The sequence below is a fragment of the Anthonomus grandis genome, chromosome 5 (genome assembly GCF_022605725.1).
Source record: "Anthonomus grandis grandis chromosome 5, icAntGran1.3, whole genome shotgun sequence".
Classification (NCBI taxonomy): Eukaryota; Metazoa; Arthropoda; class Insecta; order Coleoptera; family Curculionidae; genus Anthonomus; species Anthonomus grandis.
The window spans coordinates 28,280,992-28,297,306 of NC_065550.1; the positions used below are offsets into that span (position 1 = coordinate 28,280,992).

Genomic DNA, 16,315 nt, shown 5'->3' on the forward strand with positions numbered 1-16,315 from the left:
CACAACAACATAATATTTATTTTATTTATTTCCGTAAAATAATAACATTTACAATAATCATTATTATTCAGGTTACAGACAGATCCATCATCTCTTATTTGTTTAAGCTCATTATTTTTAGTCATAAAGCGGAAATCATGACTTAAGGAACACCGCTCTAGTCACGGAATTTGAGAAGATTCTACGTACGAAGTCTCTTTTAAGAGAAATGTTTTATAATACAATTCCGTCACGTACAGAGCCTGTTCTGTGGACAGATGACTTAAAAATTACCAGTACAGTGTGTTTATTAAATAAAGTCTATTATTTGGTACTTTTTTTTTTTATTTAAAGAAGGCATAGTTGCGATAGATAAGAAGTGATACCAACATTACCCATAAATACAATTTTATTACTACGTTATAGTTAGAATAGTATGACACCTATGACGGATGAGGTCGTATCACATTGGGGGGAAAAGGGAGCCACGGAAACGTTGCTCAATGACTTGCCTTGACCTAGATGAATAATTTTTGTAATAAAAACTAAATTAAATTTGACTTCTTGCCATGTGCGTTTAATAATACAGTGTGTCCAAAATTGAGAGAAAAACGGTTAGGTGAGCGAGTTTGGGGTTTTTTTGAAACCATCAACTCTACGTCCAGTTTGGATAGGCCTCTATAGTTAATACAGGAGCAAGTTTCGCACTCAAGTCCTGAGTCAGCCAGACCGGTATACTCAAAATTTCTTTAAGAATAAAAAATAGGAGGGTTAAACTATGAATTCAAAATACTAAGGTTATTACAGGAAAGCTAGAGAAAATACTTCCTTTTTCAAAATACCCAATAAAACAAAAGTATTAATTGCCTAAAACATTGCCCGTTTAATCACTTTTTGGACACACTTTATAAGTACCTGTCTAATTTAGCTTCGCCCTAAGTGTATTAATGTATGTTTTTTGAGATACTTGGTATACGGCTTGTCAAGGTAAGTCAGTGTTGAAAACATAGAAGCTGCTATTTATACACCTAACTATTACCTACACGTTTAGATATAACATTGAGGGTCACGAAACGTCGGTAGGAGGGAGATATACAAAGGGTTTCAGAGAAGAAGTTGTATAGTCCTTTTAAGACTGGAGAGTTTGATCTAAATATTCTGATATTTTATTCGAAAACTTACTCTTCTGAAATACGTTGTACACTGTGTCCTCTTTTTTGGTTGTAATTGCAAGGTATTGATAGTAATGAAGATATCCTGCAAGTACAATCAAAATCGGACACTATGTACATTAAGGAAAGGCGAGAGTGGACCAATAATAATAATAGCAAAAAGACTCGAACCTCAAAAACCTTTTGCAAATTGTTCAGTAATAAGTCTTTCCTTTAATTATAGACCAAAACCAAGCTTGAATAGTTTGCTGCGACTATGATCAATTCCAAAAGGAAGGCGTATTTATCTACATATTTATTCAAGCTCCATTTAGGGTCTCTAGCATATTCAACCGATGGGATTTGACTTTTTATTTTACGAAATTTGACTAGAATTTTGACTAGTTGCTTTTAACGAACCGAACTTGATAGCAAAATGCCTCTAAGTGCGCTAGCTTATCAAATTGGACAGGAAATGAATATCATTCCCGACCATAACCGTAAAATTAAATTCCAAAAAAAAATTTTATGTCGTATGTGTTTTGTGCTGTTCGTCTAATTTTTTTGTGCAACTATTCATTATTGTATCAGTATATACATAAAAAAGTTCCAGTCAACTCGTACATTACCAAAATGTATCGCCTAATATAGGGGACAAATAATAAATATGTTACAGGGATATTCCTATGCTTAATTATATTCCATAGAAAGAGATTTTGTTACGCAATATATTCAACGGCACATTATAATCAAATATTTACAAAAAAAAGTTAGTTGGATTGGAATTTTGAAGTGCATTGGGCAACAAAACTCACATTATACAACCATCAATGAAATGTTAAGGAAATGAAGGGTCTAATTTACGTCCAACGTTTTTAAAGGGTTGGATGATAGTCAAGTTTTGCACATTTAAATTCGAATTATATTTACCTAAGTATATGATACAATTAACATTTACTTACGTTTATTTAATTTATTTTTTTAGCTATGACATCAAAGGACTCACATTCATCTTTATACAAAATAGGAAAAATAGATTTTCTTTTTAATAAAACAGTTTCATTCAAAGAGAAAAATACTGCTCCATCAAAAGTCCATCAGTTTTAACTAAGCTGTAACAACAATAATAAAATTAACAATATATTTCATGAAAGCCTTATAGAACAGACTCTATAAAAATGAGAAATAACGTTTGTGCTTCAAATAATTGGCTTTAAGGTCTGAATACTAATAACCTAAACAGATCTTTCTAAAAAAAAATCTTGAGCAACACAAAACCTAGATAAATAGGCATATCAAATACAATATGGAAATAATTCCATAATAAATTAATTCATTCATAATATATATAAAATTGACGTCGATTTTCCAAAGCTACTTACAGCTTCACCAGATATATAGTGCAATTATTTTTTAAAAAAATGATTATGAAAAAGGATTATTCATAGTGGTCTCATGTATAGATTAGATTTCGATCTCTTTAAAGTAATATTTAGTGATCTAGACTTATGGCACTCGTAATATATAGAATGTCTTCATGGTTTAGGCAGTTCCTTATATTTAGTTTTTATTTTTCTTTTCGTACGTGAAAATTTTAGAAAATATAATTCTTGGTCTCAATACTCCTTTTATTCAGTTTTAATTAAGAAGACAAAATAGTCAATAGCTTAAAATACTATTTGTTGACCAAGTTGTAAATTTTCCAGTCATATCCTGAGATCTTTTTTGCCTTATAAGAAGTGACTGAACCTCCTAATTCCAAATTGGAATGCCAAATGACAAAATTTGCCACATCCAGACTTTTTTTCTCATGCCTTCCTGGATATCTATTGTGATCTGAGCAACCCACTAACCAAAAATTTGAAACAAAACCTATAACTAAAATTTGTTACAAGTTATAAAAATATACTCCCAAATCGACGATATTCAGCTCTTATAACATGGAAATAATATACTCAGAGGCAAAAGATGTAGTTTATATTTTGGAATCAGAATTAGGCTACAAAATCATTCAGAAAAATAGGCCCAAGTGTATGTTTCCATGAAGTAATATAGAGTTAAGTTATGGTATTAGGAAAACAAGTGTCCCAAGGATAATTATGTAATTTTTCTTTAAATTATGATACCTTATTGAACAGAGAAAGATGGCCTATCTTTTGTTATCTTGTACTTCTTTGTCTTTTGGTAGCTTAGCGTGCTCTCTCTGGGTCCTTGATAAAAAGTAGGCAAAAGAAAACTAATTATATTTGATCCACTGAAAAAGGCAGACAGACTTAATGGGAACAAAGAGAAAATAGTCAAATATATGATTAAAATTTAAACCAGTTTTAAAACCAAAATGTCCTTTATTACTTGGACAAAATATATTCAGGAGCAAAAGACATGGAACAAAAACTGGAAATCTACAGTTTTTGTTTCGATCTTTGGCAGGTTTGGAATCTTGGAAGTTGCTCTCATTTGAACAATTTGTGTTTGTAGGCGAAGAGAATAATAATTACTCTACAAGACGAATTTAAAAACAAATAAAAGAAAACTTATGCTACAGGTAGAAAATATCGCCTTATACACATTCTTCTCTTCTTTGTCTTCCCTGTCTATCATCGTCTGAGCAAGTAACATTCAAGTTCTGGAAGAATGTTCCTAAACCTTAAGACTCAAAATGTTCTGACAAGCAAAAGACATAGATCAGGTTTTGGAAATCTACTGGCCTAGATGTTGTCTAGTGGGTTGATCAATCAGTCTGATTGCGTCACAACTGACAAATCCATATGATTTTCAAACAGTACCTACTAACCTTCAAACAATACAAATTTCATGACAGTTCGACTAGTAGTTTCTGAGATACAGCGGTTTAAGTGACACTACTTTTCTGTTGAAAAAACTGAGTTTTAAGTATTGAAAAAATACCGTTCAAGCTCAGCTAATGGTTTAAAAATTGTTAACTCTGCTCCATCGAAAACAATAATTTGTTGGAGACAAGTGATGCTGAATGACAGTCTGATCGTACAAATGTGGCTGTTACTACTGAAAACATTAAAAAAAAAACATCAAAATCGTGATAGGTTTACATATTGAAACTACTACACCCATACAAGATCTAGCTAGTTCAAGAATTAAAAGCTTCGGACCTGGAAGCAAGATTGCTTTGCATTGCAAGATTGATTTTGCAAGCTTAATATTGGCTACTTTTAGAAACGTTATAATCGAATATAGAAACTTAATATCCTTTTCTCTTTTTCACGACTAAAACATCGAAAACCACTTCATTCGCCGAACGTTATTGTTTGGGCTGCAATTGCCATGTGGGTAATTATTGAACCTTTCTCTCTTCTTTAAAGATAATCGAGGCCGACCCATTACTGTAAATTCTGAACGCTACACAGAAAGTTTAAACATGTTTTGCAACATATTTGTTAAACTTACGCGATTGTAACCGAGATACCTGGTTTCAGCAGGATGGAGCCACCTTTTCATACTTCTAAAATGAGTATTGAAGTGATAAGAGAAATGTTTCCTGCAAAACTCATTTCTCGTTATTCAACTAATAACTATATTTCATGACCCAGTAGAATGGATATCTTAAGAGTAAATTTTATTGTAATAATCCTGAAACTATACGTCACACAGGAAATTCAAATAATGTCCAAAGAAATTCTGACCAACGTATTCCAAAATTTCCATGTACGATTGGAGGAGTGCTGTCATCGCAAAGAACAGCATTTGGACGATTTAATTTTTAGAACATAAACTCTCATGTATTCGCTATATACGTATCGATCATTTAATCAAAACATTGTCGTTACTTCTTCATAACCTTGTCAAAAATGAATTTTCTTATGGGTCACCCTCTATATACTTCCACTTGACCTAAATATACAGGATGTTCCGATAATCTTATATTTTTTCCAAAGACTATGATTAGGGTCGTTGTTGCTAAATGTTTGCCGATATACGATGATTAAATGCAATGAAACGTAACCACATCAAAATTGAAATGTCCCCTGATGGCTGTTAAGCAATAACTTTTTTTTCATTGGGTTTTCTAACAAAGAAAAAATAAAACTTTGAGTCAAAGTCTCATAAATGCAGCGTCTATTTGCTGGATTACGCGTTTCACCTTATTCTACATCGGCATCTTCAGACCTCAATTCAAAACAATGACACATACTAAGAAACCACTTACGGTAATACAAAGGTAAAAATCTACATCGGGCATCGTTGCAGACATCAAAATATATTATTTCAGTCAATAACGATACATGATGTTGTAGATTTTTATTTTTATCTTTGTATTACCGTAAGTCGTTTCTTAGGGTGTTTAAATGAGGTCTGATGATGTCGCAGGCGAAACGCGTAACGTAACAAATAGACGCTGCATTTATGAGACTTTGACTTGGAGTTTTATTTTTCAGTCTATTTAAAAATAATGGATAAATATTTCGAATAATGCTTTCTAGTTGCTTGTAAATTGTGCCAAAAGATAACGAATGCATTTTAGTTATTTATTATAAGGCATCACTGTATGTAGTTTTAGAAATCTAGTCAACCAAATCATCAATAAAATACGAGTACAATAAGAAGTGATTTTTGTTAAACATCATTCACACCACACAACAAGGAAAAGAAACAAAATAAATAATACTAATAATGTGAAACGAAAAATAGGTAGGTCCGACCAGCGGGAACCGATATTCAGTTGATCTTTTTTTACAATTTTTTGATTTTAGATTAGGAATATAATAAGTTTTAAGCGCATATTGGGAGATTTGCTTTTTTGGGACATGTCATTTTATCCTAAGGCCTTTACTCAACTTATATAATATTTCAATTTGCGCGACGCCGGTTAATAAAATGCAAACTATGATATGTCGGATGCTTGGACCGTTTCAATCGTTTCAGTCGCAGGCCTTGAGACAAAATTAACACTCCCTAAAAGATACACACTCTTTGAGAATAAATATATATATATACACTTTTTTGACTAGTTTAGGTACAAAATGGTACCATTAAGAGCTTGGGAAAAGTAGAAGCGACACATAGACAAACTTACACAGATTTAACAGTCTATAATAGCATGCCATAGAGTTCTGATAGTTAAAACAGCAAAAAAAATTGAGCCTCTTTAGTATATTTGTCTTTATTTTGGCAACTCCCAAACACTACTATCAGAACCTATCATTACAATTAATATAACCCTTATATTATTTATTATACATATAGGGTGTCCCACGGTGAACTGCGGTGATCCATTTCTCGAAAAGTAGGTATTGAAAAAAATATGGTTTACCAGGAACAACAAAAACCATAAGAAATTTTTTTTTTTAATATTTCTGGAATGTTCTCATTATAGAAGAAAAATTCAATATTCCTCAGAAACATTTCCATTTAAAATTAAAACCAAATTAATCGAGTTAATTTTGAGCCCCTAATATTGCACAGGCCAGGCACCATTCTTCAGTCATATTTCATGAATATGAATTTATATTTTACTTATAGACAAGTTTTTTTTTTGTATACGTTAGACGAGAAATAAAAGTGAAATCTAAATTTAATAATAACGACCTTATAATTTACTTGGATCAACAAATTAAATACGAGCGTTGTCCGATAAGTGAAAATTTAGAGTTTTTGGTGACAATTTGGGCAAAATGAGCAGGTAATTAAAGTCATTTCTATCATACATTTGAGTGTTTAAATACCATTTGCAGCTCCGAGGATTTATCAGGAAGGTCCTTCTACCGGTAAAACCCCTAAAAAGAGGCTTAAATATAGTCAAAAATATAAACGAGATTGCGAAAGTTGGGTTAATCAAGGGACAACAAACAATGAGGATTTATCTGCTATCTAAAAACCATTCTTTGAATGTTTTATTGAAACAGAACTAATTACTGCAAACCCACCAAAAAAAAATTAATTTCAAAAACCCTGAAATCTATTGACCATTATCCGACATTTATTTGGGTGGTAAACTTTCTTCTAAAATTAAACAAGTGAGAAAAAATACATTCTACGAAGCGGACTTCTTTGTCGAAAGTTGCATTCAGTTTACTTCAACATTCGACTTTAATAATGATATTTTTAAAAAACTCGAAATAATAAATCTCTTAAGTAAGGTAGTCGCAGGTACTACGCTTAGTATAGTTCCTTTAGCACAACACTTTCCAAATTTAGTTAACGAGTGTGAAATACAAGATAATAAATTGCGGTTAGTGCGTAATACAAAAGTCGATTTTGTTTGACAGAAAAATTAAAATGCTTTCTGCTGATGACCCCTTTATGAGCGCATCCTGTATAAAAGAAGAAATTTCTGAAGTGTGTGTGGCTCTATGTACCATAAAACGAAAAGAAGCTGGTTTATATGAGAGGAAGTCCACTAAAAAGCCCTTTATATATAGACTTCGCTTTGCTAGAGAACATGTGAATTGGTCTTTTCAAAAATGTAAAACGGTACTATTTTAACGGTAGTATTATTTATAAACGGTTTTAAACTTTTTAAATCTGATGGAATTTCTTAGGTGAGGCGACCAATCAACAAACCCCAAATATACAAGAGCTACAGTAGATCACGGAGGTGGTGGAATTATAGTTTGGGGGTGTTTTTCGGGGTTTGATACGGGTCCATTAGTGAAAATAGAGGGGATAATGGACCGTTTTGTATATTGTGGCATTCTATAAGACCACACGCTTCTATTTGCCGAGGATAACATGAGTTTAAAATGGACCTTTCATAATAATAACCCAAAACACACCTCCAAATTAATAAAAGATTGCTTTGTTGCAAATAACATCTCCGTAATGCTTTGGCCAGCACAGAGTCCCGATCTTAACCCGATAGAGAACATGTGGGATAAAATTGACAGGGCCATACATAAGACAAAACCCTCGAACTTGACCGAACTGTATGAAGAAGTCCAAAACCAGTGAAACTCTGTATCTCAAGATTATATTAATAAACTTTTACATTCTTTGAAAAAACGATGTCTAGAAGGTATTAAGAATAAAGGATATGCCACCAGATATTAAATAAAATTATCAAATTATGAATAATTTAGTTTTTTTTGCTCTATATCTGACCCTACAAATTTGTAATAATTAGCATAAACATATTAGGTTTTTATTAAAGAATTAAATCATATGTTTACTGTATGCATTAATACTAGATAATAAAGCCCCAAATAAAAATCCGGTCTCTGACTTTCAATGTTCCATAAAAATTTAAAATAACAAAAGTTGCTCTACATAATGAGCGATAATGTTTGTACATTTCTTGTGTTTTTTAGAAAATTTCATTTTAATAAAAATCTACTGTTCCAATAAATAAACCTACTGTATTTTTCTCCAGTTCTACTGTCAAGTTAAATTTACATCTGGCAACACTGAAGAGCAATCCGAAACCGGTTGTTAAGTAGGTTCGTGGCTGTCGATGAAACATGAAGTTACTAATAAACACCAGAGACTAAGGAATAGTGGATTTCATCAAACGAACGTGGTCCAAAAAAGGCGAAGACTGTCCTAAGAGCCAGAAAGGTGATAGCCACCGTTGGGATTTTCAAGGTGTAATTTACATCGACTACCTAAACAAGGGTAAATTCATCACCCAGTTGTGTCTGGCCGAAATATTGGGCTGATTCGACGTCGAATTGAAAAAAAACGGCCCCAATAGTCGAATTACTTTAGGAACTGCTGCATCGTTTTCTCCATATTTGGCCCCGTGTGCCTTCTTTTTGTTTCTAACCTTGAAAAGTTAATTCGTTTGATGATATCCACTTTTCCTTCTAACTACGCCAGATAGAAATTTTAGTCGAATAAGAAAGTTCTCGCCGCCACGGAGGCCTACTTTGCACACCTCCAGAAAACGGTAAAGTTCGCTGGATCAAGTGTATCGAGTTAAAAAAAAAATGTTAAAAATAAAAAATAGCCACTTTTCCTAAACGTTTTTTTGGAGCCTAAATACTTATCGGACCGCCGTCGTAATATAATGAGGACAGCGAGAATCATAAGTAGATCAAGCCAACTATGAAGTTTCCATTCTACGATCCCAGACTATCTTTGTCTTCTACTTTAGTAATATGAGGGGAATTTATGAGCACATAACCACCAGCATTTGTAGTCATTTTACATTTTTCAGTGTATGCATATTTGCACACTTATTATTCGTTACCTGGTAGGGTTCTAATGAGTACGAAACGCTCAGTCGTTCACCCGGTTGCGGGATGGCAATATAAATGTAGTAACAGTTTCTAAATGGCAGGATAGTCAAATCAAATGCCTCACAAAGACTCGTACGTAAACGAATCTCGTGATTCGGTTATATAATCGTTTAGTTAAGCCTTATTTGTGATTATAATCTAACTATAATTCCGTAATCAACATTTTTCCATTACTACTTTTCGAGAAATCAATTGCCACAGTTTATCGTGGGACACCTCCTCGACTAAAGCAGAAAAATAACCAAAACGCTTCTTCCGATGCACCCCGTCTGGCCACAGTCAATTCTACTTATTCCAAATCACCCAAAAAAAAAAAAAGAACAAAACAGAAAAAAAAACGCAAAAAAAAAAGGACGCGCACGGCGACCAATCAGGGACGCGTCGAGCTGCCACGTCTACGACCCCACGCCTAACGAAACGAGAAAGCTTAACTTGAAAACAACTTGAGGGGGGGATTGCGCGCCATTATGTGGGCATCGACTGCTTAATACGGACCGCTAACGTTGGTCTTTCATCGTAATTCTTTGATGTTCTGCTTCGAGCCGAAGATCTTGAGCATTTGGTCCTCGTAGTCGGTGATGTTGCGTTTCATGATCTCCATGCACGGACCGAGGAGACGTTCGAATGCTTCGACGTCCAAAACTATAAAAAAGACAATTTGATAGTCGTCGTCGTCGTAATGGTGATTATAGTCCGCTCAAAGATATACCGCAATAAAATCTATTATAATTATCATATTTGGGGTCAGAGCCGGAGTAGAAATTTAATATTTACCTGCACTGCAAAATATTAAGTAGGTCCGAATTAAAACTTGTGATGTTAGGTCTGTAAGTATTATACCTATAACTTTATACCTTTATGTCTGAGGGTAATATATAAAATAGGGAAATCCGCAATTTCCAGGAGAAAGCGAAGCGACTCCGGCTGTATGTATAGATGAGACTGATTTGGATCTATTAAACAGAAAAATTTATCAGATGTATGAACAATCAATACCACTACTGTGGTCACCCTAAGAAAAAGACCAAAGACGAAACAAATATTTCTTGTAGCATATATAAGAAACATTTTGCTTAAAAAGGGTTTTAACTAAAAGAGGATTAATAAACGCCAAACAATAACGATTACTAGAATGGCGTGATAAACATTTAACGACAAGAAGACAATATCAGTGGCGACGCGTACGAGTAGACACTGTCTACTCAAAATTATCCAGTCATTTGTCATTAATTTATTACGTAATTATTTCATGTAATTGTTGAATTACAATTAAAAAAAAATTAACACAGAACGTAGTCGCTCCTTACTATTATTATATAGTATCTAAACGGCTATAATATCTATCTATCTATAATATTTAAGGCGCGCCCCGCCTGACGCACCAATTAAAATAAAAATGCAGGGCTGACACCCAATTATTGTATACGAGCCCCAGAAAGACACATTGATATTTGTCCGAAATTTAGAGAAATTAATCGAAACATATAGGCATCAAGCAGGTGGCAGAGGTCCGGCCGCATCAAAATTTACTCGCGGGAAAGACATTCGAGCTTTTGTCTATCGAAGTCGACCAGCTATTTTATTATGCTGTTGAGGGTTATTGTTTATGGACATGCTTGATCTGGTCGGCCGCAATACATCTTACAGGTTTTTTTAGTGGTTATTTATGAACGACTGTTCGATATTGGCAATTGTATTTTAGTTGTGTTTTTATTTGTCTTTAATTAATTTTAAAATAATGGATATTATGGATTTATAAGTTATAGTTATACCTATGTTGTGTTTTTTTGTAAGTAGTATTTATTTTTATTTATCTATCTTTTTATGCTAGAAGTAATAATTTTTTTTATATCACTACATAATTTTTCTCTTTGTGATAATATTTCATGCGCTTTCATTCTCTATTTCATTAAAATGAATAATATTGAGTACGCATTTTTTTCTAATTAACGATTTTTATTGTTTGTCTACCCGAAAAAAAAGTGTACGCTTCGCCACTGGACAATATAGGGATGAAAATCGACCAATAATTTACGAAACTTGGTTCGACACTCATACTGCAAGGATGGAGTAACTCCTCAAAGAAATGTAAAACCAAGGCTCCCTCAAATAAAGGGAAGAGGATCACAATAATACATGCAGGCTCAGAAAGTGGCTTTGTTCCAAACTGCCTACTACTTTCTGCTAAAAATATACCAGATTCTTCCCTGGATTACCACCAAGACACTGACTTATAACTTTTATGAAAATTGATTTAAATATCGGCTTCTTAAAAATATTCTAGTCACCATAGTCGTCAAGTAGTCAAGTTACTATAGCTCTAATAGTACTAAAGAAGAAATTCAAATTTTTATGGTAGACAATAACATATATTTTGAAGAGATGTACAAAAAACGAGAGCTTTTAGAAGTACTAACAGCTTTTAAAATAAATAAAGAGGATGTGATAAACTCGCAATGGAAAATGGGCATACAATGTTGCGTCTACCTCCAAATTATTGTGTTTTTAATCCCATATGGCATCAAGTAAAATCGAATATTCGAAGAAATAATACTTCCCCAACATTAAATTTAGTAGAATTAATAAAAAGTATAGTAAGTAATATTACAACCGATAGTTGGATAAACTCCATACAACATGTTTTAAAGGTAGAAAATTCTTACGCGTCTATAAATACCAATGTCCAGTCCTTAATAATAAGTTTAGACAATGATAGTAACAGTGAAAATATTTCATAAATAAATATTATTTATCTATCTGGTTTTACTAGTATTGCCCTACCTTGTAGAATAAAATAAGCAATATTATTAAAATAATAGTATACCTATAAATGTGTGTATTTTGTATTTATTAACCTTTTTGTAATAAAATACTATTCTTTAATTAATAAATTTCATTTAGAATAATTTTCAAGCCCTTTATCACTTCTTAAAAACGTTAGGCCTTGCACAATGGGGCTTAATGGTCTAATTAATTTATCGTAGTAGGAGTCAACGGTATATCTTTGAGTGCACTATACAACAATGAAATGAATGAGTTTCATCGAGACACGCACTACTGCTTAAAAGCATGGAAACTGCTCAAAAAATACCGTGTATAGTAATTTTTTCTTCAAAAAAAAACTCCCAATGCTATAATAATAATCATTGAAATAAGTTATGTTAATAAAACTTACATGCTAATTTCACATCTCCGTCGGCGTAAGCGGACGCGGCACGCGGTCTATGGGTGACCAACGCGAGTTCGCCAAAGTATCCTCCCTTATTGACGCGATTTATCTCGATTTGCTTACCGCTATCGTCGAAAACGCTGATCACTACTTCTCCGTTTTCTACGAAGTACATGCCGTCAGCCGCGTCACCCTGTAAAATTATTATCACACTTTTTACAATATTACTGCTATTAAACGATTGGTGAATTTCTTTTAGGGTTCCGAAAAACCCATAGATTAACACAGAATTTCTTTTTAATACATACTAACTATAGGGGCAAATATAAAAATAACCCTGTACATTTCAGCCAATCCCCTCTCGGTATTCTCTACATTCAATTTGGGTCGAACTCTAGTTAGTAAAGGAGAAGTACATTTAGATTTGTTCTTGCTTGGTAATACATTGTTTTTCGCATTCAAAACCTGAGTTGATCAAACCTGTGTATTCCTATTTAGGTATCTATGGTATAATAGCACCTTTTGGCCGCCTGTGAATACTTGAAAAGCACTTCATTTTTGATTCCTAAATTTTAATATTTTTCTGTGGACACTATATGCTAAAATTAATTTCCTGATAATAATGGAAAATTACTTAAAACTGTAGTGTTATTGTTAAAACATTCCACTATTATATTTTAAGGTATGCACACACGTATTTAGAATTATTTTTGCTCTGTTATGCTTTAGTGTAGTGGACGTCTACTTTCTACTATATTGGGTTTATTTTTATAATTTTTTTTTATTAATAGAGCATACTAAATTTCAATTTAAATGTTGTGCCACAAAACTCTACAGCTATTATATTATTTGTGTAGTAGGCCATTACAATATTGTGCACTTGAGTTTTCTCAACAGATATTTTTTAGTCCCATATTAAACTTGACCAGCAAAAAATACTATGCTCTCGGAGTTACATTGATTGCGTAGATGGTGAAGCGAAAGATAAACTAAGCATTTTTTTATAGGAACTTTAAATCTAATATTAAATTTGAATACTGAAAAAGTGGAAAAAATCTTAGCTGATAAGGATGCTACAATTAGAATTGGACAAAAAACCAAGTGAGGTCATTTTACTTGAAACTAATGTTAATAAGTTAAAGAAGCAGATCAAACCACTAGAAGCGGAGCTTTAGAAAGAGATTTTTAGAGCGGAGAACGTAGAAGACCGGAATACTTTAAATAGAAAAATGGTGTCAACTATCCATGTTCCTGAATTAAATAACAGTCTTATAAGAAATCACCGATCTGAATAATTGTTTGTCTACAATGCCACACAAAACGACTCCTCCTACAAAGCGCGTTTCTCAAAATGCCCAAACCCTCCACATCATGTGCCATCGCTAAGTGAGGAACTAGTAATAGTTAGCACTACTTAGTAGCTCATCAAACTTCTGTTAATTACCCAGAAAGCAGATTAAATAGTTGTGAAATGGACATCAGAAGAAAGGTTTTAATTTGTGAAGATTCTAGTGCAAGGTGATGTCCTCTGATTCTCTCAAACAACTTCAGTTACCACCTTCAGGATTTGTTTTTGATAGATGTTCCTCTGTACACCTAACGAAAAATATTGTTAATTTTGGTGTTGATCATGGCGAAAATGACGCTTTTATTATTTGTATAAATCTTTCTTTAATGTTCCTTCTATTTTAGAATTATCTCGAATGCTCTCTTTAGGAAAATTTGCTAATCTAATTTTTGTGATAAACTGTGAGTTTCGTATGTGCTCGGTATTTAATTTTAGGGGTATTATTGATTTTACTTCTTCTTTTCCAAGTATGCATTGAAATAGCATAATAATTATATCTGACAAAAATTAAAATGTAGGTATCGTCATTCAGTTCATTCAATGTCGTGTCTCCTGACTTTTTATATTTATCCTAATAGAGTGATGTTGAGAAATATTGTATTAAGAGCTATACATGTCCAAACTGACAAACAAGAGTTGACTAATTGATTGACAACTTACACTCTCTGATTATAATGTCCTTCTCTTCAAATGACAGTCGTTTTTAAAATCAGAGCAGGGTAAATTTGTTGCATCCCTAACTGAAACAACCTTAAATGACATTAATTGCCAGTTCCCTATTTTACATTGTCAATCTATCCTGAATAAGACTGGCGAACTTGAAGCTTATTTGGAACGAATAGATTATCCCGTCATATTTGAAGAGAAATAAAATTTGAAATTTGTGTGGCTCATTCGACTAAGTAAGTTGTTTTTATTGTGTGCCCATCGGTCACCTAATGCTGATAGTTCCATATTTGTTTCTAAATTAGGAACCATTTTAGAAAATCTTCCATTATATGCTTCCGTAATACTGGCAGGTGAATTTAACATCAATTATCTTGATAAGGACTCGAGCTCTTGTAAGTCTCTAAGACATTTCTTACAGTCTTTTGGTATTACAGTGCATATTGACCAGACAACTAAAATAAGCAGCCACTCTAGCACCTCTGCACTAATTCCAATTCAGAAAAGGTTCAGTGTTTGGTGGAAAATGCGACACTGTCAATTGTGAAGGTTTAACCTAAACCCGATTATAAAAAGAGCAAAATACTTCAAGGATCGTTTATGTGTGTCAATTGATCTATGTCACTCTATTTGTTTCATTCTCAGCTAAAGCCATTATTTAACGTAAGCATTGGTTTACTAAAGGGATTAAAATAGCAACCTGAAATATGAGATGCCTACACTCTATGAAAACCTCTTTTATTCACAATGATTTTTTTCTGTCCTACTTTTATAGATACCACTGCATTTATCAAAGTACTTTTAAAATCACCAAACATATTTTCATAATAATCGCATAAATTAAGCATCAAATAAGCAAAGGGAGATTTGGAAAATTGTTAACCATTTTGGAGGGTCTAGTTCTCCCCAATCGTTCCAATCCAATAATTTAAATGTCTATTACTGCTTGATTAGAGACAAACTTGCTTGTAATCTTACACAAGTGTCAGTGGATCCACTTCATTGGCTTGATAATGGAAGCATTGCTGGGAGCTTTTACTTTCGGCCTCTTACTTTAGACGAACTTATAAGTAAGTGTTGTTGAAACGATAAAAAAAAACTCATCTGTTTGGGATGAGTTCTTCATGGGGACTCTGTGAAGGCATTTCTAAATTTTTCTCAATCGGCCCATTTCACCTTGACTGAGACCATAAACATCTAGTTCGAAGAAGTACGTCTCCCATTTATTTTAAAAAGCGCCTCTGTTAAACCACTCTTCAAGGGAGGAGATAAGGAAATACCTTCTGACTATAGATCTATTCCTCTTCTGGCATCCCTTACAAAAATAGTCGACAAGCTTATGAAATATCGAATGTTACAGTTTCTGAAGCTCCATAATATTCTTAGCACTTCACAGTTCAGCCTCCTGGAATCTAAAAGTACTGGTGACACTATTTTTCGGGATCTTAAAAAGCTATACTCCAGCATTAATGGGGAAGATTGTGCTTTCGTTGTGTTTTATGATGCCTCTAAAATCTTCGATTGTATTGATCACGGTATTTTGCTGAGAAACTTGGCTGTGTACGGCTTTAGAGGAGAATCTCTGCAGTGGTTTCAATCTTATCTCGAGGGTAGATCTCAGGCCGTCCGATTATTTCAGCATTAATTCTGGTATTCCACAAGGTTCTGTGTTATATCCTTTATTATTTCTGCTCCATGTTTGAACGATTTGCCTGGTATGCTGAAGTATGGTTCTTGTAGAGCATTTTCTGATGATATAACATTCTTGTGTCAATCAATCATAAAGATCCTG

The 16,315-nt window shown here is 33.2% G+C and overlaps 2 protein-coding genes across 4 annotated transcripts in view; one reads left to right on the plus strand and one right to left on the minus strand.

The window, feature by feature from the left end:
• LOC126736669 (uncharacterized) overlaps positions 1–268 on the plus strand; it is a 20,599-nt gene extending 20,331 nt beyond the window's left edge. The window contains exon 4 of the mRNA XM_050441148.1: positions 122–268. Within this exon, the coding sequence (XP_050297105.1) occupies positions 122–127 (6 nt within the window). The 3' untranslated portion in view covers positions 128–268. The remainder of the gene's footprint in view (positions 1–121) is intronic.
• The window catches only part of LOC126736671 (cAMP-dependent protein kinase type II regulatory subunit), a 50,478-nt gene continuing 34,173 nt past the window's right edge, over positions 11–16,315 (minus strand). For all 3 annotated transcript variants that reach the window (XM_050441153.1, XM_050441151.1, XM_050441154.1), the window contains 2 exons: positions 12,516–12,702; positions 11–9,982 (listed from right to left, as the gene is read on the minus strand). In XM_050441153.1, coding sequence (XP_050297110.1) covers positions 9,852–9,982; positions 12,516–12,702 — 318 coding nt within the window. In that variant the 3' untranslated portion in view covers positions 11–9,851. The remainder of the gene's footprint in view (positions 9,983–12,515; positions 12,703–16,315) is intronic.